A 25,961-nucleotide genomic window follows, 5' to 3' on the forward strand; every position below is an offset into this window, starting at 1 on the left:
GTAAGGTCCTGGATTTTATTTTATTTTTTGGTGGAACTACATTTTTAAGTTACATTATGTTATGCAGGTTAGAATTTTCAATTACAGCTAAGCATACTTGTAAAACTTCAGGACTATATCTGAGAACCTAAGGACCACTGAGAATGTTTATGGACGAGTTTGAATAACACTTAATGCTATTCTTTTAGATTATCAGTCTCTACTTGGTGCCAGTGTGAGCAACACATTATAACTCAAGGCACTGAAATAATTCAGTGTTAAGATAGATCTAAAATACATGTGGTTTTCTGCAATCAAGCTGTTCATGGAAAGAATTTATGTACATGTTTTACTTAGGGTCACATTTTAGAGTAAAAGTATTGAAGCAAAGGATATAGTCATAATTCTCAGTTATCTGCTAAAGTTACGGTTTTATCCGTTCCGTTGTAACAACTTAAAGGTATCTAACTAAAGTTCTGTTTTTCTATAATTTGTTAGCCTTAACACATGCCAATTTTGTATTTGTTTGACGTATGCTTTTTTTCCCACTTTTTCCCATCATTTAGAGAGCCTTTTTATATATGTGAGATTGAGATTTTACTCTCTCTCTCTCTCTCTCTGTGTGTGTGTGTGTGTGTGTGTGTGTGTGTGTGTGTGTGAGATTGGGGGAGTAAAGAGAATATTGTGAGGTTTGGGATGCTTCAGAAAAAACCTCTCACTGCAACAGAGTACTGTTGTTAAAGAATCTCATTTGCATTATCTAGAATACTTTTAAGAAATTGTTTATCTATTACGTTTCTGAAGTTCTGAGAACTAAGTACAATCAATTACCATTCTAAAGCTGGTCTTGGGCGGAAAAAGGAAGCTGTCCCCTGGCTGCCTGTAACAAACATTTTATCAAAAATAAGCAAATAAATAAAAGTTTGTGTGTCAGAACTTGAGCCATAGTATCCATATGAAAACTTACAGCATGTTACTACTTATCAGATATATAAGGACATTTTAAATTTTACTTATTTGTAATAAGCAGACTAGAAATAAGCACAGGAGGCTGGGCACAGTGACTCATGTCTAATCCTATCACTTTGGGAGGCCGAGGCAGGTGGATCACGACGTCAGGAGTTCGAGACCAGCCTGGCCAACATGATGAAGCCCCGTCTCTACTTAAAGTACAAAAATTAGCTGGGTGCGGTGGCATGTGCCTGTAACCCCAGCTACTGGGGAGGCTGAGGCAGGAGAATTGCTTGAACCCAGGAGGTAGAGGTTGCAGTGAACCAAGATTGCGCTACTGCACTCCAGCCTGGCGACAGCGAAACTCCGTCTCAAAAAACAGAAAAAAGAAACAACAAAGGAAGCTGTGGGCTGGAAACCTAATGTTGAAATAGATCTTATATTTTATATGGTTCTAAGTTGGAGGAAATTTGATCTTATTTAGGAATGATTGCTTTTATGTTTGCTACTGGTTATAGAATCATGCTGATTTACTTCATATCTGGAATAAATAAGGACAAATTCTGCATTTCTCAAACATATTAAAAGGGATCACATGGTCAAATACCCAAAGTTTGGGAAACACATGTACAACTTAGACAAATTTCTGGATGATCTCTTGGAGTGTTTTAACTTGACTACCATAGATTGTCCTCTACACCTCTCTTTTTCTCCGAAGAACTTAAGTACAATTTGGGAAAGCCTACTCTAAAACTCAGATTACATTTAAATAGCGTAGTTAATGAGATAGCTTTTAAACAATCAATATAAGGATATTATATTAATTCAAGGTTAATTAAATGACATCCAGAAATCTGTTATTAAGAATGGAAAAGGATTATTTCCTCCATTTTTGTTGGTTTTTAACTTCAGGTACCTAAGGCGTAATAAGCTAGGTTTATATAATTAAACCCAGTAGCCAGCATTTTCTGTACTTTGTCAGTTTGTGTAATATGAAGCTATTTTTGTAAAAACCAAAAGTATGCTATATGCATGTATAGCAGAGGCATAGAATGGAAGGCTTTACTTCTGAGAAAGTACTTAAGTATAAATAATATTCTTCATGTTAACATGAACAGTTTTACTTTTGAAATTGAAGAATTTTTTTGGCATAGGTTTGAAATCTGTCTTGAATAGACATTTTCATAATAAACTTGTAAATGTCCAGAGTATAATTATGATATGAAGTATGGTGGGCAAACTAATATTTAATATTTTTAATTCTGCTTTGTGTCTGGCCTAAACGCAAGGTTCGTTTTTTCTTTTTTTTTTTTATTTAAGAAAAGTTGTTTAGAAAGGCAAATAAATATCAATTAGGCCAAGATTATAATTCACTTTGTATGCAGGATATTTAACTCTGTGCCAATACCACCTAACTAACGTGACCAGTCACCCTAAACATGTCAGCCTGGAGGAAAGGGATATGGATAGGTTATTACAAATTTAATTTCCACCACCCCAGAAATCCCCTTGAAAGTACAAGCTCTTCTAATAATGGTGGCTGTATATCATCATCTTTAACATAAGGCATTTTCTAGAAGGGACTCCTGGCCAAGATTTTCTCATGCTGTTTATGCAAAACAGGTATTTTAAAATGAAAACCATAAAAATTAGTAGTTAACTTCTGCCATATCTAAGATGTTTATAAACAGACTATGTGGTAAACATTTGCAAAAGGTGTATATGGAATGCAATTAATGAGGTAACAGGAATTTGGCAGTAGAAACACTAGTGTGTTAAAACATTTACAATTTTCTCTACAATCCAGTCTAGCAGTTAAGAACACCTCAATTCACAGTCCCAACTATACCACAAGTTATATCTCTTTTTTCTTTTTTTTTTTGAGACAGAGTCTCGCTCTGTTGCCCAGGCTGGAGTGCAGTGGCCGGATCTCGGCTCACTGCAAGTTTCGCCTCCCGGGTTTACGCCATTCTCCTGCCTCAGCCTCCCAAGTAGCTGGGACTGCAGGTACACACCATCATGCCCAGCTAACTAAAAAAAATTTTTGCTGCAGGGCATGGTGGCTCATGCCTGTAATCCCAGCACTTTGGGAGGCTGAGGCGGCTGGATTACCTGAGGTCAGGAGTTCGAGACCAGCCTGGCCAACATGGTGTCGAACGTGGTCATGAAACTTTGTCTCTACTAAAAATACAAAAATGAGCTGGGCATGGTTGCACACATCTGTAACCCCAGCTAGTCGGGAGGCTGAGGCAGGAGAACCCTGGAGGTGAAGCTGCAGTGAGCCGAGATGGTGCCATTGCACTCCATCTCAAAAAATAAAAATTTTCTAGAGATAGGGTCTTGCTATGTTGCCCAGGCTGGTATCAAATGCTAGGCAATCCTCCCATCCTTGCTTCCCAAAGCACTGGAATTACAGGTCTGAGCCACCCTGCTGGCTGTATATATCTCCTTTCATATTACCTAGCGACTAGTTCCTTTTTTGCCTCTGTGGGAAAATGTAGTATCACTTTGTAATTATATAATAAGATAAAATATTTAACCTGATATTATATAACAGGGCTGCTGGAATGTTGGGCTTGTTGTCTTAACTATGGTGATTTTGTCATTTGATTACTTGTTTTAGTAATAATGTTTTATATAGTTTTATGTTTCTGTAGTGTATTTCTTAGGCAGTTAAAATTTTTACCTGCTATTAAGTAAAAATTTTAATCTATGTGTTTTTAGGAATTCATTGTTAGTGCTTAACCAAGATATTCAGAGTGTAAAAATTTGGGTCATTCAAAAATCTTAAGCTGATAAACAACTTCAGCAAAGTCTCAGGATACAAAATCAATGTGCAAAAATTACAAGCATTCCTATACATCAAGAAAGAGAGAGCCAAATCATGAGTGAACTCCCATTCACAATTACTACAAAGAGAATAAAATACCTAGGAATCCAACTTACAAGGGATGTGAAGGACCCCTTCAAGGAGAACTACAAACCACTGCTCAACGAAATAAAAGAAGACACAAACAAATGGAAGAACATTCCATGCTCATGGATAGGAAGAATCAATATTGTGAAAATGGTCATACTGCCCAAGGTAATTTATAGATTCAATGCTATCCCCATCAAGCTATCACTGAGTTCACAGAATTGGAAGAAACTACTTTAAATTTCATATGGAACCAAAAAAGAGCCTGCATAGCCAAGACAATCCTAAGCAAAAAGAACAAAGTTGGAGGCATCACGCTACCTGACTTCAATCTATGCTATACGGCTACGGTAACCAAAACAGCATGGTGTGGTACCAAAACAGATATATAGACCAAATGGAACAGAACAGAGGCCTCAGAAATAACACCACACATCTACAACCATCTGATCTTTGACAAACCTGACAAAAACAAACAATGGGGAAAGGATTCCCTATTTAATAAATGGTGCTGGGAAAACTGGCTAGCCATAAGTAGAAAGCTGAAACTGGATCCCTTCCTTACACCTTATACAAAAATTAAGATAAATTAAACACTTAAATGTAAGATCTAAAACCATAAAAGCCCTAGAAGAAAACTTAGGCAATACTATTCAGGACATAGGCATGAGCAATGACTTCATGACTAAAACACCAAAAGCAATGTCAACAAAAGCCAAAATTGACAAATGGGATCTAATTAAAGAGCTTCTGCACAGCAAAAGAAACTATCAGAGTGAACAGGTAACCTACAGAATGGGAGAAAATTTCTGCAATTACTCATCTGACAAACGGCTAATAGGCAGAATCTACAAAGAACTTAAACAAATTTATAAGAAAAAACCCCATCAAAAAGTGGGCAAAGGATATGAACAGACACTTCTCAAAAGAAGACGTTTATGCAGCCAATAGACACATGAAAAAATGCTCATCATCACTGGTCATCAGAGAAATGCAAACCAAAACCACAATGAGATACCATCTCACACTAGTTAGAATGGTGATCATTAAAAAGTCAGGAAACAACAGATGCTGGAGAGGATGTGGAGAAATAGGAACACTTTTACACTGTTGGTGGGACTGTAAATTAGTTCAACCATTGTGGAAGACAGTGTGGCGATTCCTCAAGGATCTAGAACTAGAAATACCATTTGACCCAGCAATCTTATATACCTAAGGATTATAAATCATGCTACTATAAAGACACATGCACACATATGTTTATTGTGGCACTATTCACAATAGCAAAGACTTGGAACCAACCCAAATGTCCATCAATAAAAGACTGGATAAAGAAAATGTGGCACATATACACCATGGAATACTATGCAGCCATAAAAAAGGATGAGTTCATGTTCTTTGCAGGGACATGGATGAAGCTGGAAACCATCATTCTCAGCAAAATAGCACAAGGACAGAAAACCAAACAACATGTGTTCTCACTCATTAGTGGGAGTTGAACAATGAGAACACATGGACACAGGGAGGGCAGCATCACACATCAGGGCCTGTTGGGGGATGGGGGTCTAGGGGAGGGACAGCATTAGGAGAAATACCTAATGTAAATGATGAGTTGATGGGTGCAGCAAACCAACATGGCACATGTATACCTATGTAACAAACCTGCACGTTGTGCCCATGTACCCTAGAACTTACAAGTATAATAATAATAAAATACAAAAGAAAATAAAAGCATTCATAATCTCACACACACATACACACACACACACACACACCCACACACACACACACACCCCACACACACACACACAAATTTGGGTCATTCATTCAGTAAATATTGAGCATCTATTGTATGCCAAACACTGTGAGAAAAACTCTGTTTTGGAATAACAACAAAAACTTTGTTGTGCACTCCAGAAAATGTATGGCCCTCTTAATGTACTTTTGTATATAATGCTTTAATATGTACATTGTCTTCTGTCTTCTAGTGGAATTAATTTCTGCTTTTTGAGAGCTTTCTCCAATTTTCTATTTTTTCAAAGTAATTTTCATTCTCATGGAACTCCAGTTATTGCATTATTTCTTTCTCTACTGTCCTTTCAGACTTTGTTATGGATTGTATACTTCTATTGGTCCTAATTTCTCTCTCCAAATTCCAACCAGAGTCCCACCATAACGTAGCTTTTGTCCCATCCTCTCATCAAGGTCTTAGTGGTTTTTTTTCACTTATCAACTAAGTTTTCTTTGCCTCTACATGTTTTATCCAAGTTCACATTTTTTATTAGTCTTTTAGAATCTTACAGGTCACCTCTCCAGAAATAAGAATCTTCATTCTTTTTTCTCCTACATTTGATCAGTTGGGAGAGCTCACTATTTTACCCTCATTATTTGTACCCAGTTATATCTATGAGTGGTTCCCAAATGATCATAAAGATCCAAAATGTACTAAGCATTCACAGCTACAGGATCCTTCTCAAGGGATTAATCCAAAGAGGGAAAAACAAATCTAAGCAAATTCATAAATAACAATGACTAAGTCAAATGAAGGATTTTAATCTAAAAGTAGTTAGGTTTCTATAGTACATAATCTCACATTTCTTGTGCATACTAAAAATGAACTCTTAAGATTAATGGAATAGGAAACTATTGTACATTCAGAAAATACAAGGTAATTAAGTTTTGACTTCTTTTATTTGTTAAAATAGTCACATCCATATACATGAAAAGATTTGACCATAATGCATTCATTGACTGTGGCTCTTGCCATCTTGTGGCACCCAGGATCCTGGCTGAAAGGTTTTACCAGTGCTGCTGGGAGCCACTGAGGGTTCTTCCTTTCCGAAGTATGGAGCAGAGGCATGGCCTTTAATTTGAGTTTGAACTGGTGGAGGCAAGAGTTCCTCACTGGTCTCTTTACTAAGGAGTTTTTCTTTTTCACAAAAATCTTGGCTTTTTATTTTGACTTCTTCTCTGTATTTTTCATTCTTTACTATTTCCTGCATGTATATATAAATGGAAGAAATTATTAAATTTCTAGTTAAAAAAACAAACAGTTTTTATAAAAATAGACAATAAAAAATACATATTATATACATATAAATACATACATACATACTTTGCATTTAAATAATATACAGATATGTATATAAGTTTGAAAAAGCTGTATGATTACATACTAGCGTTAAACAGTTCTGTCCTGATTTTATGCTATAATAGACATGAAGCACCCCATAGTAGAAATATTTACTACCCAAAAAATGAAACAAATAAATGTCAAATATTACACAAGAGCCTGAGACACTCTATGAAAGATTTCCTAAGCTTAACATTGATTTCTGCCCTAAAACTCAGTGACTGTACTTTTCCACTGGTGAGAAAGAAGTGCTCTGACTACCTTTTTTTTTTTTCTTTGCTGTTCAAATGTGTGAATGCTAATGTCACCCTCTGTAGTACCAGAACCAAGCCCCATCTATTAATATTTCCCTTTCTCTTCTGGAGTGGTATGGCAGGAAAGGAGGAGGATAGGAATGGAATCAGGGTTTGGCATGCCCTAGACACTGTTGCAGAGAGGCTCTTTGCTATTGGAAATACTTTCTCAAATCTGTGCAAACAGATTGTACAATGCAGTTCTGTTCCTCAGAATTCTACCTAGGAGGATCTATACCAAAAATTACCATCAATCCTTTGTTACTGTGTTTCCTTGAATAAAAGACCATCACATTTAAGAAGCATCACTATAGCACTAAAAAAGGCAAATTCCACACATAGTTTCAGAGATATTAATATTTGAAAAGATACGTATCTTATAAACAAATGCAATACAGTAATTACATCTTTGGTCTTTATTCATTCCTTCTCTGTTTTTTTTTAATTGTTGTTGTTGTTTTGAGACGGAGTTTTGCTCTTGTTGCCCAGGCTGGAGTACAATGGCGTGATCTCGGCTCACCACAACCTCAGCTCACCGCAATCTCCACCTTCCAGGTTCAAGTGATTCTCTTGCCTCAACCTCCCGAGTAGCTGGGATTACAAGCATATGCCACCACACCAAGCAAATTTTGTATTTTTAGTAGAGATGGGGTTTCTCCATGTTGGTCAGGCTGGTCTCGAACTCCTGACCTCAGGTGATCTGCCCGCCTCAGCCTCCCAAAGTGCTGGGATTACAGGTGTGAGTCACCATGCCTGGCCCATTCCTTCTGTTTTCACAATGCATGTCTAAACGTGTGAAATTTTTTAATGTTCTTTTTGCTTACTTGTATTATCTGATTTTTAGAACATGTTATTTGTAATGTGAAATTAGAACGTTAATGTAACTAATATCCGACAACACTGACCAAAAAAAAAAGCTCTCTAAAGTATTTTAAAATTTCAAAACTTTTAAAAAATGTCAATTATAGGGCAATGTCTGGATATCTAAATGTATGATATCACCTGTTTCTCAAGTGAATTTCAAGTAATATTGATTGTATAGTCCTTTAAAAAGGTAAGCTCTGATATTAAAGTGACATCTAAAATAACAGTTTGTACTTAAAGGGGAAAAAGTTTTTGTGGTTTTAGTGTTATAGACTTAGTTTTAGATGTGAAGAAGGGCCCATCTAATGAAACTTCTCCCTCAAAGCAAATATGTGCAGGAAAGAACAATACTTATAAATATTCTTGTAATTTTCACAACACAGAGCAATTCCCCATGAGTAGTTTAATCACCACAGTAACTGAGCTTCTGGGTAGTTGCTACAAGTGAGGGTGAGAGTAGAGAAATCAGGTTTTCTTTTTCCTATAACCTCTAGAATTGTTATGTAAGGTGACGATATATCACAAAGGAAATCCCTCAATATCATACTGGAAATAGTGGAAGTAGACAAAAATTCAAGTTCCTGTGTCTTCATGGAAGCTCGTTCTTCAGAGCGGAATGAAAAGTTCAGGACCAGGTTAAACTTGCACTAGTAACCGACCTCAAGTAGCAAGAGGATACTCAGAAATTGGTATGGAGCTTGGTTGGATTTTGTATTATAGATCAGTCACATCACCTGAAGCTGTGCCCATGCCTACTTTATTTATGTAATCTCTATAGTTGCAGTCTTACAGTTGGTACATGCATATGCTTTTTGATGAAAAGAAAATGGAGGACAAAGATCTGTTCTTGTTTCTCCTGCCTTCACATAATTTCTCTTCATTCAACATTACTTTTCTAAGACTTTCTTATAATAGCTATTGAGGCAAATGAAAAGTCAATCTGAATATATTAATTATTTTTACATATGAAGATGGTTAAAGATTTCAGAGTTGAAAAATATGGAGACCATAATTTTTCCTAAAAAAGAATTTTTTTGTTTTTCTGAAAAAAACATAACTGGTACCAGGCAAAATTAAACAGAGAGTAAATCATTTATGAAAGGAAATACAGTCTTGTAACTATTTGGAATTGAAGGGCCAGGTTCTGTGGCTTATGCCTGTAATCCTAGCACTTTGGGAGACCGAGGTGGGCAGATCATTTGAGGCCGGGAGTTCAACACCAACCTGGCCAACATGGGAAAACCCTGTCTCTACTAAAAATATAAAAATTAGCTGCGCATTGTGGCGCATGCCTATAGTCCCAGCTACTCGGGCGGCTGAGAGGCAGCAGAATTACTTGAAACTGGGAGGTGGAGGTTGCAGTGAGCTGAGGTCATGCCACGGCACTCCAGCCTGGGTGACAGAGCAAGACTCCATCTCAAACAAAACAAAAGAAAAAAAAACCCAAACAACAACAACGAAAATATTTGGAATTGATAAGGAAGTAGTTACGTGGAGAAAACAGGATAGGAACTGTAGACCTTAAAGACTGTTAAGAAAGTCTATTTTCAAATAGAAACTACCATAAAGCAAGTATTTTTCCTTACAATTCCTTGGAACAATATCACCCTATATCTCCATATGTTTATCAAATAACAGTATGTTTCAGTGTTTGTGTAAGGATAAAGCAGGAACGGGTGTCTCTCTACATAAATGTTTGTATTTTAAAAATAAATATTCATCATTTTACTTATCTTGCTGCTGATAAATATTTTTCTTTAACATTTAAAAAAAAGATGGCTGAATGGTATTTTCTCACCATGATTTACTTAACAACCACCTCTACTGTTGCTTCCAATATTTCACTTCTTCATTTAAAAAAATAACACTGATGACAATCCACATGGGTAATTCTTTGACTCAGACAGGGTTTCAATCCCAAATCTACCATTTGCTAGCTGTGTGACACCAAGAAAGCTACTTAACTTTTGTAGTCTCAGTTTTTTTTACCTGAAAATGGGGTTTATACTCATAACAGTATTATGTTTCTTAAGATAGTTATGTATTACAAGGTGAGTAAGCTTTTATAAAACAATGCCAAATGGGCTGGTGTTTTGGCTCGCGCCTGTAATCCCAGCACTCTGGGAGGTCAAAGCGGGCAGATCACTTGAGGTCAGGAGTTTGACACCAGCCTGGTCAACATGGCAAAACCCTGTCTCTACTAAAAATACACAAATTAGCCGGGTGGGGGTGTACTCCTGTAATCCCAGCTACTCTGCAGGCTGAGGCATGAGAATTGCTTGAACCTGGGAGGTGGAAGTTACAGTGAGCCGAGATCATGCCACTGCACTCCAGCCTGGATGACAAAGCAAGACTCTGTCTCAAAATAATAAATAAATAAATAAATAAGTAAACAAACAATACCAAATGGAAGTATCTTCCTTTCGTTCCCCTTAAGTAACCTCTAGAATTCCCTTAAAGATCGAAAAGTTTATGCAGATTACAGATTTTTCCGTATTCTAATGTAAGCCAAACATTATTGATTTAAAAACTGAATATTGTTTATATGTGACTATATAAGTACAAATATTTATACCTCAAATTACTCATATGTATACTCTTCACATTGTTATTCTCTGAACGTTTCTCAATAGTGGCATAGAATTTGGGCTCTGAAGCCAGACCACTGAATACAAATCCCAGTTTTACCATTTACCAGCTGTGTGACTCTGTGAATATTATTTAACTTCCCTGTGTCTCACTTTTGTGTTGTGTGAAATGGAAATAATGTTGTCTTCTTCAGTGGACTGTTGTAAAGGTTGGGAAAGAACTGGCTACCGGGCAGTGATAGTACAACAGAAGAAGGTACAAATATATTTTAAAATAGTGATTGTTTATTTCATTCTGGTAAAAAATAAACATATCAAACTTGTACACATCTCTCTTTGAAATGGGTAGAGGTGTTAGTAAGTAAGAGGTAATCTACTAGTTTCAGACAAAAGATGGAATAACTGGTACCAGGCTAGTCCTCCTGCCATGACACAACTAGAAAACTGGACAAAAATACATTTTTCAGATACTGGACAAAAGGCAGCACAGTAGTGTGATCCCTGAAGGGCATCAATGAGTAACAAATTAGATAAGCCCTATATCATCCCAGCTTTCTGGCTGGAGACACATTACTGGCTGCTACACAGGGTGGGGGAATCCAACCAGAGGATGGTGGTTTAGGGAGAGATAGAGATGGTTGTTTAGGGAGTGTGAGAAAGTTGGAATATGCTAGGATATGTTAGGCAGAGTACCAGAATACACAGAGTAAGTAAGTTTTAGAAATCTGCATAGTAATCCAGTTGAGTGTTCAGCTAAATATTAAGCTGTCCATGTGCAGGGTGAAACTCCATAAAGCAAGAAGGACAACTTCTCACTAAAGAATACTGGGGAACTGTAGTGAAATTTTAATGAAAATTGCTGGAGCTGGCACTGGACTAGGAAAAAGTCAAGTTCTCACCAGCCAGGGAGAGCTCGTTGAACATCTGAGACATTGTAAAGATCCCGGAAGGGTCACTCCTTAGGTGTAGGGCTAAACTGGCATGAGTACAGCTTATTGAAGACTTATGCTGTACAATACAGTAGGCACTAGCCACATACCATTTAAATTAAATAAAAAATTCAGTTACTGAGTTATACTAGCCACATTTCAAGTATTTCATAGCCAAGTATAACGAGTGGCCACTATATTGGAAAGTATAGTTATAAAACATTTCCATCATTGCAAAAATTTGGATTGGACTGCACTGCTCTAGATCTACCCTAACAAAACTTACAAGTAAGATTCTAGCCGTGCATGGTGACTCACGCCTGTAATCCCAGCACACTGGGAGGCTGAGGTGGGTGGATTTCTTGAGTCTAGGAGTTTGTGACCAGCCTGGGCAACATGGTGAAACCCTGTTGCTACAAAAAAATACAAAAATTAGCCAGGTCTGGTGGCATGCAGCTGTGGTCCCAGCTACTCGGGAGGCTGAGGTAGGAGGATCACTTGAGCCCAGGAGGTCAAAGCTGCAGTGAGCCAAGATCACACCACTGCACTCCAGCCTGGGCAACAGAGTCAGACCCTGTCTCAAACAAAACAAAACAAAACAAACAAAACAAAATAAAACAAAAAATAAACCAAAAAAAAAAAACAAAAAAAACCCAACAAAACTTGCAAAAGTTTGGGCTGATTCAAGTGTCAATTAATGGCCTTCCAGAACAAAACTCAGTATTTTCTAAAGGAAGACAACAAAACTGAGATACTAAACATAATATTTCACTGTTCATCATGTAATCAAGAGGTGAAGAGGAAAGGATGACCCAAAACCAGTCAACAGAAGTAGACCTAGACATGATAGAAAAGATGAAATCAACAGACAAGGCCTTTATCACAATTACTATAAAAATGTCTAGGCCGGGCGCGGTGGCTCACGCCTGTAATCCCAGCTCTCAGGGAGGCAGAGGCGGGAGGATAGCTTGAGCCCAGGAATTCGAGACCTGCCTGGGTAATATAGCGAGACCCCGTTCTCCACAAAAAAGGAAAAAAAAAAAAAAAAAAAAAAAAAAAAAAAAAAAAAAAGACCAAAAAAAAAAATGTCTAAAGAGTTAAAGTAAAAAAATCAACATGAGGAAAGAAATGGGAACTGTTATAACGAACCAAATATAACTTCAAGGTGAAAAACATAACCTATGAAATAAAAAAAATTGAGTGCTTAATGGTAGGTTAGATATTGTAGAAGAACAGTGAATCTGAATATAAGACAATGGAAAATACAAAAACTGAAGCAAGAGAGAGTTTTTTAAAAAGGCTAAAAAATGAACAGAGCCTCAGTGAGCTACTGGACAATACTATGCAGTCTGATGTACATGTGGTCATCGAAGGAGAAGAGAAAATCATGACTAAACTATTCCAAAGAGATAAAAATATAAATTCACAGACCTAAGAAGCTCAACACCCCAAGCAGGATTATCACAAAACCAAGGCACATCCAAATCAAATTGCTAAGTACTAATGATAAAATATTAAAACTAGACATAGGAAAAAAGACACTTATACAAAAGACAAAGATAAGAAATAACACTGAGTTCTCATCAGAAACAACTTAGATTCCTATATCCAGTGAAAATATCTTAAAAATGAAAGTATTATAAGAACATTTTCAGACAAAAGCTGAATTTGTCACAAGTAAACCTCTACTACATTAAAGGAAATACTTCAGCTGAAGGAAAATGATGCAAGATGGAAACCTTGTAGAATGAATAGCACTGGAAATGATCAGAATGAAGGACTTCATTGCAGAGAAAAACACCAGAGTTTTGGACACTCTGCTAGGTGCTGGATACCTGAAACTCTATGTCCACCAAATCTAAGTTCCCTGAGCACATGAGGAACATTGTTACACTGTTCATTGAAACTACCAATATGGATTTTGAGGCCAGTCATGACTATACTGCCAAGCAAACTTCTCAAGCTTTGTAAACCTGGTTCAGGAGACGCACAGCCTGAGAGACAAGAGGGCTGTTGTTACCATGTGCAGCCCTCAAATTAACAACACTCTGCCTCATTACCTCCTTATTCCCATCAACAAAAAGTCTCTACTCACCAACGCTTCCATGTTTTACACCATTGTCTTGGCTCCCCTGACTAGGGATATAGAGCAGGATATCAGCAATGGCCTTCTTGTCCATTTGAAGCAGAACCTCATGGAGTTGACAATTGAGAGTCAACCCCTTCTAAAGGGTTGCATGAGGTCAACCCCTTCTGAAAGGGTCAGATAAAGAGGCTCCTGGAGTGAAATATTGAAGAATGCCATTCTCCACCAATCTCAGGGAAGAAGAGAAATAAACCATACTGACAATTAAAAAAAGGCATGAGCTGTATCAAAATCTGTGTGTCCAAACTTTCCTTAAATGTATGTGTTATGAATGACCAATGGTCTGTGACAGTCTCTCTCATTTCAGGGGTGTTCAGCTGGAGCAAATTAGTTTAGGCTTGAGTTGTGTATGGAGCCTTAATATTGGGAAAACAAATTATCAGTTGTAAAAAGTATTATAGGGTAAGTATCCCTTATCTGAAATGCTTAGGAACAGAAGTGTTTGGGATTTTGGATTTTTTTGGATCTTGGAATATTTGCTTTTTACCTAACAGTTAAGTATCCCAAATCCTTTGAGTGCCTTAATAGTGCTCAAAAAGTTTTGGATTTTGGAGCACTTTGGATTTTGAATTTGAGCTGCTCAACTTGCATGTATTTAATGTTTGAATTTATATATTTTTCTGGTCAAAATTTAATATAAATTATCATTGCTTGGGAAGGATTAGATTAAAAAAGAGAAAATGTGAAAAGCTCTAAATGCCTTTAACAAGCTCATTGTTGTTTTTGTAATGGAGTTAATGGTTATTTATAGTGTACTGTTCATTTACTCAGTGATGTGAACTTAAGCCCTCAAAAGGTTGTGGCTCAAGTCCTTTCCAATGCTGTTACTTTGCCAAGAGCCCTGGTTAAGAGCCCTTTTGGTAGCTATATTATTGTAGCATTCAGTGTTGCAACTTGCTATGTGTAGTAATGACAAAAGAGATTTAAAGTTTGTTTTTTAAAAAAACAAAACTTAAATATGGAATCTACTAACATGTTGACTTATCGCTCACTCACAGACATTAGGCATGATATTATAATAAGTAGTTATGCTGCTCCAATCATACAGTCTCTCATGCAAAATCCTAGTACACATTAACTTTCCACAAAGGCAAGGAATTCAGCTTTAATATACACTTATCGCTATGGAAGTTATTAGATAACATAAGTGGATATTTGAATTATAAAGAGGAGGTAAAACAAATGGCAGAAAAATACTAGAGGTCTCTGCAAATGATGTGTTGGGAGACAGAAAGAAAACTAAGGCTATGTAAACCTGGGCTTTGGAAATGCACTCTAATATCTGAGGCAAGGCTAAGAGCTGATGACCAGTGAGTGCTCTCTGATGAAGTTATCATGACTGGAAGATAAGTTTAGATTACTTGATGAGTATTGGGGAAAGGGAAGGGCTGAAAAATATCTGAAAAGGTTCAAAGGTTACCCAAAGAGTTTTCAACCTCAGGTATCCACATTCTGCTTCTCTGGAGTCACACTCGGACCAGAGGTGTGGGAGTGAACATTTCTCAGTCTATACTATCAAATGGAATCAAATATTTAGATGTGGATCTAAGTATATATACAAAACATTTTTTAGGAATATTATCTATTATACGTATACTTAATGAATCAAGAGAAGGTAAATACAAATTACACACATTATAAATTACTCATTTTTTCTAATTTATGTAAAATGTCACTAGAATTTTTTTATGTTGTCTGTGATGTGTATATAAATAAAAATGAGTAACTGTTTTCAAACTATCATTCAAGATTTCAATCCCTTAGCCCAATTTTTCTCCTTAAAACGCTCAAACCTAGTCAATTGAGAATTCTTCTATGAAGGAGTGTTTCAGTAATACTTTATATGTACATATATATGATGTTGATGGTGTAATATTCATGGTAAGCATAAAATTCCATAATAATAGACTTCAAAAGTATTTGAATAATTTTTATATTGATAGACATGGAAATGGAATAGAGTTAATGCTCAGTCCTTTACTAGGGAATTAGAAATTTGCTTTAAAAATGTTATGAATCCAGGGAGAAAAAATGCAGGCTGAACACACACACAAACACACACACAAATATGCCATTTCTTCTTTAATGTTCTGGCTCCATGCTCCTCTAAAGTTTAGTATTTATAAATGGTCTCCATTTAGCTTCAAGTACTTGTGGATTCCAAGTATATCATATATAACTATGTTCAAACTGAAGTTCAAAACACATGCCAAGACAAAAATCTAAATACAGTTTAAAATAAATTCAACAGTGCTTCATTGTTAGAAAGTTTGCTACATTCAAGAGCAAGTTAAGACTCAGGAGTCAGTCTTATGCCCATGTCACTGGGTTCTTTTTCAGTCTTCTGTGGGAACAAAACCATAGCTTATTTATAAAGTTATATTACATATTCAAGTTATGTTACATATAAAAAATGAGAACCTGGATTTATAAAAAGGTATAATTTCAGCTCTACTAATTTCTTTCCATAATTTAAACTATATACATTAGTGAATAATTTTTTATTTTAGTAAATATTAAAAATTTTAAAGTATGAGTACATTGCCTTTGAGTCAATTAAAATGTTTTTCATAGACTACAAAGGATTAATGTAGATTATAAGTGAAATTTGGCATCAACTATGTTTCGGGACCCCATACCAGTAACATTTGTTTACTATTAGATGGTCACACCCAGAAAGTAGCCTCTCAGAATATACCACACAGCTCCCCCATCCTCGATATAATTATAAAATTATAATGGGAATTTGGTGTTTCAAAATGTTCAGAGCTGAATATTCTTTTACAATGTTAATTTTGTAACATGCTGAGAAACAATTCAAGCCTAGCAAATGCTATAGTGATGTCTCAGCTTGAATATATTGCCAAGTTGTTTAATTAAACTACATTTTCTAGTTCTACAAGTTGAACTGCCAGGATGAAATAAGTTATTAGATCACCCTTTTTCATCTATGAAAGAAAAAGAAAAAAGAGGGAGGTGCATAGATCACCAAAAGGTATTCTGTATTTAGGCCCGAGAGAACGCCTGCAAGATTAGTAATCAAAAATAAATTTAATCTTGCCTAGATAGGAGTAGAAACCCAAAGAGTAAATAAGTGACAGAGCTTAGGTTAGTATGATAGTACTGGGTTGCTAAGAAATCTATTAGAATAAAACAACAGGCAAGTGAGTTACGCTTTAGCAGAAGCTGCTCCTGCTACATGTTCTTGCCAATCACTAGTGCGCCTCTGCCAAATCAATGTCACATTTAATTTATTCACATTCAAATCTATTGCAAACATCCTTTGATCAATTACAATAATGAGAATGTACACTGAGTTTTGTTGTTTTGACATGCTTTCTTGAACCTTCCTCATGCATTTTTTCAAAACATTTCTAATTGCACGAAGGCTATCTCAATGATTCCTGTTATTTGAGGGGACAATTGTATGGTTTGTTTATATTCTTTGCTGGCTAGGAATTTCTGGTATTGAGTTTTCTTTCTTTGAACCTGAGCCAGATTAATTATTAAATCTCAAAATGTCACTAAAATGAACTAATCACAGAGCTCAAGTCATTAATAGTTTTGCAGGTGGTATTTCCTTTAATAAAATAAATGAACTTCCATATATATGCAAAAAGGGCCTCTGAGCATAAAGACACAATTATTTAATTGAAAAAGAAAGTTAGCAGTTAAACATTAATAAAAAATAATTAGAGTCACTTAATGCTAGTCCTATTTAATTGAACTACTCTGGTGGGAGACAAAGAAAACCTTGCTCCCTTGTGTGGGAAGAGGAAAGACCATAATCCCTGGGAGAAAAAGCAATGTCAGGTCCCCATGGCTTTCCAGGCTTGGCCTCAGAGACAGAGAAAGAAATGGCAGAAAGGCAAGAGCCCTGGAGGAAAGAAAAGGCTCCATTTGTGAATGACTGCTAACATTCATTGAGCTGTTATGTGCTAGCTGCTGTAGGGAGAAAAGAACTCTTCTGGCCTAGGTTGAGAGAGGGAAGAAGAGTTGGATGAGAAGAAGTAAGACATAAAGAAGCTGCAACTTAGGCTATATAGAGCCTGCCCTAGAGAATAAAAAATGTGGCCAGAGGCAGCACCCTCTAGGACTTGTTGCAGGGGACAACAGGAGCTATGGCCCTGAAAGATATACTCATTCATTCATGTGTTTTTCATTCATTCATTCATTTAATATATACTGAGCACCTACAATTTAAAGGCCTAGGGATACAGAGATCAAAACTTAGTTCCTATTCTTATGAAGCATCTTTGAGGAACAAAGAGGATGGTCAAAGGAGGTACCATAGGGAAAGGCTGGGTAAGCGCCAATGGCCAATTATGTGGCTAATGCTTATGGGTCCTTTCCTACTTTCCCATTCACTAACTGATTGGTTCATGCATATATTAACTGAGAGCCCACTAAGTGCCAAGGATTGAGTTTTACCTTGAGCACTTTTACCCTGTGCTCAAAGAACTCACAATCTAAGGAATAGAGGCAGGTTTAAAAAAATTAAATTATAATATGATAAATCCTGCAATCATATAAAGCAAAGAATGTTATGAGAATGCAGAAGAAAAGCTAGTGTCCCAATTATTATTATTAACTAATTAACTAATTAATTAATTTTTTTGAGACGGAGTTTCGCTCTTTTAGCCCAGGCTGGAGCGCAATGGCGTGATCTCAGCTCACTTTAACCTCCGCCTCCCGGGTTCAAGCAATTCTCCTGCCTCAGCCTTCAGAGTAGCTGGGATTACAGGCATGCACCACCACACCCAACTAATTTTGTATTTTTAGTAGAGACGAGGTTTCTCCATGTTGGTCAGGCTGGTCTCGAACTCCTACCTCAGGTGATCCACCCTCCTCGGCCTCCCAAAGTGCTGGGATTACAGGCATGAGCCACCGCTCCCAGCCCTGATGTCCCAATTATTATCCACAGAGTGTGGACTGGAGGGTTAGAGAAGGTGATACTTCAGTATTAAACAATCAATCAGAATCAACCAGAGAACTAAGAAGAGAGGGGCATTCTAGGAAAACGTAAGCATGTGATCAGAGGTATGAAGGAGTAAAGCAGCAAAGCAAATTTAGGACACTGTGAGTGGTTCATATGGTATATAGGGGTTAAAACATGCTGAATCTTGCAATGCAGTGTTAGGATATTTAGGTTTCACCCTGAAAGTGATGGTGAAACATTTTAGGCTTTGAAGGAAGGGCAAGATTTCCAGATAAAATACAGGATGCTCAGTTAAATTTGAATTTCATATAAACATCAAATAATTTAGTATTTATGTCCTAAAAATTATATGGGATGTACATGTAAAATTATTCCTTGTTCATCTGAAATTAAAATTTAACTGGTATGCTGTATTTTTGTTTGCTAAATCTGGCAACCATAAGCAGAAGACTTACATGTTTATCCCATATTTTTAAAAAGATGACTCTGGCAACTATAGAAATTAGATTGGAGAGGTGCAAGACTGGAATAGAGAAATTGGATAGCATGCCACTGCAGAAATGCAAGTAAGAAAATCATTAGGGCAGGAACCAAGACAATGGTATTGAGACAGAGAAAAAAAGATTGTTAAGATATTCAATAGGAAAAAGGTCTTAGTCACCAATATGTAGAGGTGAAGAAGATGAGAACAATCCCTGTTTCTAATCAGTGATAACAGTGACACTTTGCAAGCTGAGGAACTTTGGCTGGTGATGCCCCGCCCAGGCCTTGCTTGACCACGCTACCTGCTGCAGGAGACAGCTCACCTACTCGGCCCACTTGGGCCAAGCCTGGCTTACACACTGGTTCCTGAGTTCTTGAATGAGGATGTGCTAAAATTCAAAGAGTGAACAAGGCAGGGAGTTTTCTTGAGTGATGAAACAGCTTTCAGGGGAGAGGGGATGTAGGGGTGGTCCCCCTATCCAAAAGTGGGAAAGTACCCCTAATATGGCTGAGTCGGGAGCTTTTTATGGCTCAGAATGGCAAAGGGACAGGCTGTAGGGAGTATTGGAAAAGGCAACATTCAATTATTAAAAGGCATTATTCAGAAAGAATCAGGAAAGGGCAGGCAAACAGGAACATAAGTTCTCACTCTGGGTTGCGGGTTTCATCTGGGACCAGCAGCCTGGTCTTTCAGACTCCAGGCTGTTTTTGGCTTGAAGGTGGGGTTTCACCAGGGACCCGCCGCTATTAGCCTAGGCATTTGGCTGCCTCCTATCACTATCAACAGATAATGCCATTAACCATGGTAGGAAACATAGAAAAAGAGTTCTGCTTTAAACATACCAAATTTAAGTTGTCTGTAAAATATCCAAATATCTTTTCATCAAACTGTTAGCTCCTTCTTGGCCAAACTTCAGAACACTGAAATGCTTCAAGGACTCAATTCTAGCCCTCTTTTTTTTTTACTATACAGACAGTCCCTGACTTACAATGACTCAACTTATGATAGTGCAAAAGCGACACACATTCAGTTGAAACTGTATTTTCAAATTCTGAATTCTGATTTCTTCCCAGGCTAGTGATATGCCATACAATACTTTCTCGTCATGCTAGGTGGTGGCATTGAGCAGCAGCTCCCAGTCATCAATTTGATCACAAGCGTAGACAACCCACACTCTACAGTGTACTGTGTTACCAGATGATTTTACCCAACTGCAGGTTAATGTAAGTGTTCTGAGCAGGTTTAAGGACGACAAGGCTATGAATTTGGTAAGTTAGGTGTATTAAATGCACTTTTGATTTAACAATAGGTTTATTGGGATATAACCTCATGGTAAGTTAAGGAGTAGCTATACTCTCTCTCAAAGTAATCATTTCTTATCCCAAGTTTAAATATTGTCTACATATGCGGAAGAAGCTCAAATTCATTTCAAGCCTGACTGCTCCCCAAGCTCCAGAATAATATAGCCAACTATCTGGGTGGACATGGATGTCTAACAAACATGTAAAATTAAATACGTCCAAAGATGCCTTAGGCTCAGAGGGCTAACTTAAGGTCATACAATTAGACTACACTTGAAATAAGTTTCTGCCTCCACTATATTTTCCTTCTACCTTCCACTACTCATTACTCTATACACAGTTCTTAGCAAGCCACACACATGGCTTTGCATACATGGTATCCTGCTGCCTGACTACTAGAAGCTTTGTTTTCCCTGACCCCTAGAAGCTTTGCCTTGTTTCAACATGGCCTAGTCTCCCTTTCCTCACATGCTAAGATATAAGCAAGATCCAAGGCAACATAGAGAGGAGCCTTCCAGCTAACCGGAAGTCCAAAAGTTAATTACTATACTCTCAAAGTAGTCTCTGTGACATATCAAATGCACACCAATGGGCACAATCTGGGGAGGAGGAGGCTGTTACTGGGATGTTCACATGGTGCGAAGAAGCACTTTAGACAGCAGCAGCTAAATTAGCTTCCCTTCCTGCAACTGTGTACATTTACTAAAATGATTCCTATTTTTCTTTACCACCTACATTTACCTAGTACTATATTTTATCAATTCTTCCTTCAAAATTTACCTTGAATTGTGCATTTCTCTTTATCTCTATTGCCAATAGCATTTCTTGCTTGGACTATTATTGCCTCCTAATAAGTCTCCTTGGTCCTCTATGACCCAATGTCCACAGAGCAATCAGAGTGACCTTTCATGCCATTTCTCACTAACAACCCTTTAAATGGGTCCTTCGAACAAAATCCAAACTTGCCTGTGGCAAATATGGAGATATTTGGATAAGCCCTTCTTCAAGGAAGGACTTGCTTCCCAGCTGCAGTGAATGCTGTGAGCAGACAGCCTGCAGCTGTCAACAATTTTAGCATGTGCCACAGCCTGTAGCCACCTTTCTAGTGGTTTTCCAGAGCAGCCGACATCTAGTAACTGAATAAGGCAGGCAGGGCCATAAAGGCCTGGACATTTCAACCAGATGTACAAAGACTCTGATGGGCAATACTTGCTCCAGAGCTTCCCACTAAATTGGCTGAAGTTTTTTGGGCCTACATCACAGTTCGACTTTTTCCTCTGTCCACTCCTATTTTCTTCCTCTTCCTTTCATAAGGATGCCTAATAAATACCTTCTATCTCAACGTCTGCTTCTGAAGAACCCAAATTTAATAAGGCTCCAAATGACCCAATTGCTGCCTACCTCTCCAATCTCATTTCATGTCATTTTCTGCTTTGGTTATTATACTTCAACCTCACTAGCTTCTTTGTTCTTTAAACACTGCATTTCACGTGGCCTCTTTTGGCTCTCTGCCGGAAAGTCTTTTTCTCTCAGTTCTTCACGTGGCTAGCTAAATCTCATACTTCAGGGAAGACCAATAACTTAAACAGAACTTCCCTGGCTAATCTATGAGATCCCTGGTTGGTGATCTTTCCTACCAGACACAAGAACAACACCCAGTTTACTTTGTAGTGCTTATAATATCTCATAATCTTTATTGTTTATGTATTTGTTTATATGGCTTGACTAGAATATAAACTCCAAGGGCCAGGAATATGTATAGTTCACTGTTAACATTCCCAGCATCAAGTTTAGCATATTATGTAAGTGTTGAAAAATAATTTGTTGAATGAATAAATGACTCAATGGGTCTAGCTCAAGAGAGAGGCCAGGGCTGGAAATCTGGAAGTATATGTAGTGGCTGAATCCAAGACAAGGATGAGATTGTCCAGAGAAATGATAGAGAAGAAGAAGAGCCAAAGGTCAAGAACAGATCCTTCACGTGGACCACCAAAATTTAAGAGGTAAAGGAAAAACAGGAACCAACAACGGGTTGAGAAAGAATGGTCTAAAAAGTGAGGGGATAATAAAAACGGCATTGGTAAAAGTAGCAAATATTGATGCCTCACCCATATTCTCTCAGCTTACTCTGTAGCTTTCTGAATAGCTTATTTAGATGAAGCTTGTTTCTTACTTCAAACTTCTGCAGTTCTTGGTCTGAGCACCATATTCACCTCATATAATGGGCAGGATGAAAATACCAGGGAGTTAACACTCCCTAGGAGTGAGTCTTGGTGAGAAATTGGTGGATAAATACCTCAGCTTCCCTGCTCTTCAATGGAACAACTCTGTAATGTGTTCCACAGTCTCGCAGAGGGCTCCTGGCAAAACTGAGCTCCAGTTTGCCCATAGCATTTAACCAGCTTATTAAGGCACCTTTTAGTGACCTTCCTTTTTTCCCTTTCTTACTGTTCAACTCTAATGCTTTTAGAAATGGCCTTGCAAATAAGTTACTTGTATCCAAATTCTTGTCTCAGATCCTGGTTTGAAGGGAACACAAAACCAAGATAGTAAAGAAGCCACAAGGGGAAGGAAATTCAAGACGGAAGGCAGTTAACTCTATGAAATGCAGGTGGGGTTAGAATTGACACATATCCAACAGACTTAGCATCAAAGAGGTACTTGGTGACCTTGAGAGAGAAGTTTGAAGGAGGTTATGGAGGCAGATGCAGATTGTACTGGAGGGAGAGGAAACACTTCCCAAATAAGTCTTCCATAGATCACACTAGCTTTCCAGGAAATTAAAAGGTGCTTGACACGCCAAAAAGTTGTATGGTAAAATCAAATTGGGAAACAGACTTTCCAGTTCAAGAGTCCCCAAATTTCCCCCACTCCTTTTGGAAACCTACCCCTTAAATAAAAGAGATACCAAGATTACAAAAACTCAAAGCCCTTTTTTGATAAACAGAGTGTCATCTAAAACACCAAATGACAACATAAAAAGATGGAAATAAATAGAACAACAAATAATTTAGCAGAGTAGAAAAGGAACAATCCTAAATGTCTGCAAACAGGCATACCGGTGAGAAAAACAGCAGTCCACCCTAGAGACCCTCAGAAAGGCACAGAAACCAGAAATACCAGAAAGGGGGAATAAGGTATATAGAACTAAAAGCTGGAAGATTAATTTGAAAGGCTGTGTAAGAAGAAGTGACTATCTTAGGATACCACATCTATCTCAGCAGTTATTTTTCTATTTCTCCATTCCCGTAGGAGACAAGATATAAATATATATATATATATATATAAATATATATATATTTATAAATATAGTGGAAGATGGCTAAGTAAAAATCTGCATTCCAAACGGTGAGCCCCTCAAGCTCCTATATCCACTCAGTTTGAGAAGGCCAGCAGCTAAACATACACAACCCACCCCAATCCTACTGATTTATTAGTAAAGGTTATTAATTCTGTAGCATTGCCCATGTGATTCTGGCTAATTACAGCCTTGGTGGCATCATCTAACATGTTTCTTTACCCCTGTATTTCATGTAAACTGGCAATTATATCCAGAACAGTGGTTCTCAAACTTCAGTATGCTTTAGAATCACCTGGAAGCTTATTAAAACACAGATTGATGGGCTCTACCTTCAGAGTTTCTGATTCAATAACTGGGGATAGGGTCCCTGATGTGCACATCTAACAAGTTACTAGGTGATTCTGATGCTTCTGGTCCAGAGATTACACATGAGAGCCACTACTCCATAGTGTGCAAGGGTCAGCAAACTATGGGCCAAATGCAGCCTATCTCCTTTTTAGTAAATAAAGTTTTACTATGACACAACCATGCTCGTTCATTTATATACTGTCTTTGTCCACTTCTGTGCTACACAGCAGAATTAAGTAGTTGTGACAGACACCACGTGGCCTGCAAAAATGAAAACACTAATGAGTCCTTTTCCAAAAAAATTTGCTGACCCTTGATCCAGAAGGTTGCTTAGATTTTTTGGCATGAAAACTTCACAAGTGTATCACGTCAGGAGAAACAAAGTCTAGCTGGTCCAGACTCAGTGGTGGTTTCAGGCCTATCGTCCATTATGAAGTACTCCACTGACCTTGGTTTTAGTACCCAGTCATGATCACTGCTTAATGTATTATTTCTTTAAGGGTGACAAACTGTAATTTTTCTGATCCTATTGTTCTTAAATTTATTAGCTGTTATTAATATATAAGGAAGAATTTCCCCTCATCAACTATTTGGTTACTGAAATAGTTTGTATAGGAAAAGCAGAATAAATGCTTGAAATTTCCCCCCTTGTCAATATTCAAAATAGTAAGTTCATACTATAGAAACTTTCGAAGGTGATCAAGTAATACGTTTTAATATTATGATATATTTTATATATTTCATTTTTTATATATTTCATATATTTCATTTTATATATTTGAATGTTTCAATCCATTGTTTTCGTTAGTATTTCTATTTTTGATGCTCAAACTTGACCCATCTTTGGCCAGTGGGAGCCCCTTCCAGTTGGCTCCTATATCCTTTTGACAGGATCTTCTTGGTTTCTTTGCTCTCTAGTGTAAAAAGATGTCCTAGACTCTCTTTGTACATTTCCTGCCCGAGACTTGACATCAGCTATTTCTCTAAGGAGCCCTGGTTCCTTAGAGCAGAAAATGGTAAAGTTCATAGTCCGAAATGAGATGTTAATTGCTACTGGACTGTCACTGCTGTTAGGTCTTTCCAGTGGACAGAACTAGGAAATATGCTTTTTTATTTTTTCAGAAAAAATATGTCATTAGTTCATAATGACATTTCCAATTCAAATTTAATATTGTAGGTTTTTAATTTCTTTTCTTTTATGCTGTAAGCTTTGGTTTCTAAGAATATTAATATATTTATTTTAAATATGTGTGTAAAATAAACATGCCAATATTACTGCTAACAAAATTATTAAATATAGTTGAGGATTTCTTTGTATTCCTTTCTTTTTGTCCTTGGAATATATGCACTGAATTGATTGGGAATGACAGTAAGAAGAGTAAGACAAACATTTTTTAAAATTTTAAAAAAGTCTCTAATCCATCTTGAATTAATTTTCATATAAGGAGTAAGGAAAGGATCCAGTTTCAGCTTTCTACTTATGGCTAGCCAATTTTCCCAGCACCATTTATTAAATAGGGAATTCTTTCCCCATTTCTTGTTTCTCTCAGGTTTGTCAAAGATCAGATGGCTGTAGATGTGTGGTATTATTTCTGAGGACTCTGTTCTGTTCCATTGGTCTATATCTCTGTTTTGGTACCAGTACCATGACCTAATACCATAAAAACCCTAGAGGAAAACCTAGGTAGTACCATTCAGGACATAGGCATGGGCAAAGACTTCATGTCTAAAACACCAAAAGCAACGGCAGCAAAAGCCAAAATTGACAAATGGGATCTCATTAAACTA

The 25,961-nt window shown here is 37.2% G+C and overlaps 1 protein-coding gene across 1 annotated transcript in view; it reads right to left on the reverse strand.

Annotated features, from left to right (window-relative positions):
- Positions 1–6,519: 6,519 nt before the first annotated feature.
- The window catches only part of NDUFAF2 (NADH:ubiquinone oxidoreductase complex assembly factor 2), a 198,328-nt gene continuing 178,886 nt past the window's right edge, over positions 6,520–25,961 (reverse strand). The window contains exon 4 of the mRNA XM_050794386.1: positions 6,520–6,843. Within this exon, the coding sequence (XP_050650343.1) occupies positions 6,592–6,843 (252 nt within the window). The 3' untranslated portion in view covers positions 6,520–6,591. The remainder of the gene's footprint in view (positions 6,844–25,961) is intronic.

This window comes from Macaca thibetana, chromosome 6, assembly GCF_024542745.1.
Source record: "Macaca thibetana thibetana isolate TM-01 chromosome 6, ASM2454274v1, whole genome shotgun sequence".
NCBI classification, from domain to species: domain Eukaryota; kingdom Metazoa; phylum Chordata; class Mammalia; order Primates; family Cercopithecidae; genus Macaca; species Macaca thibetana.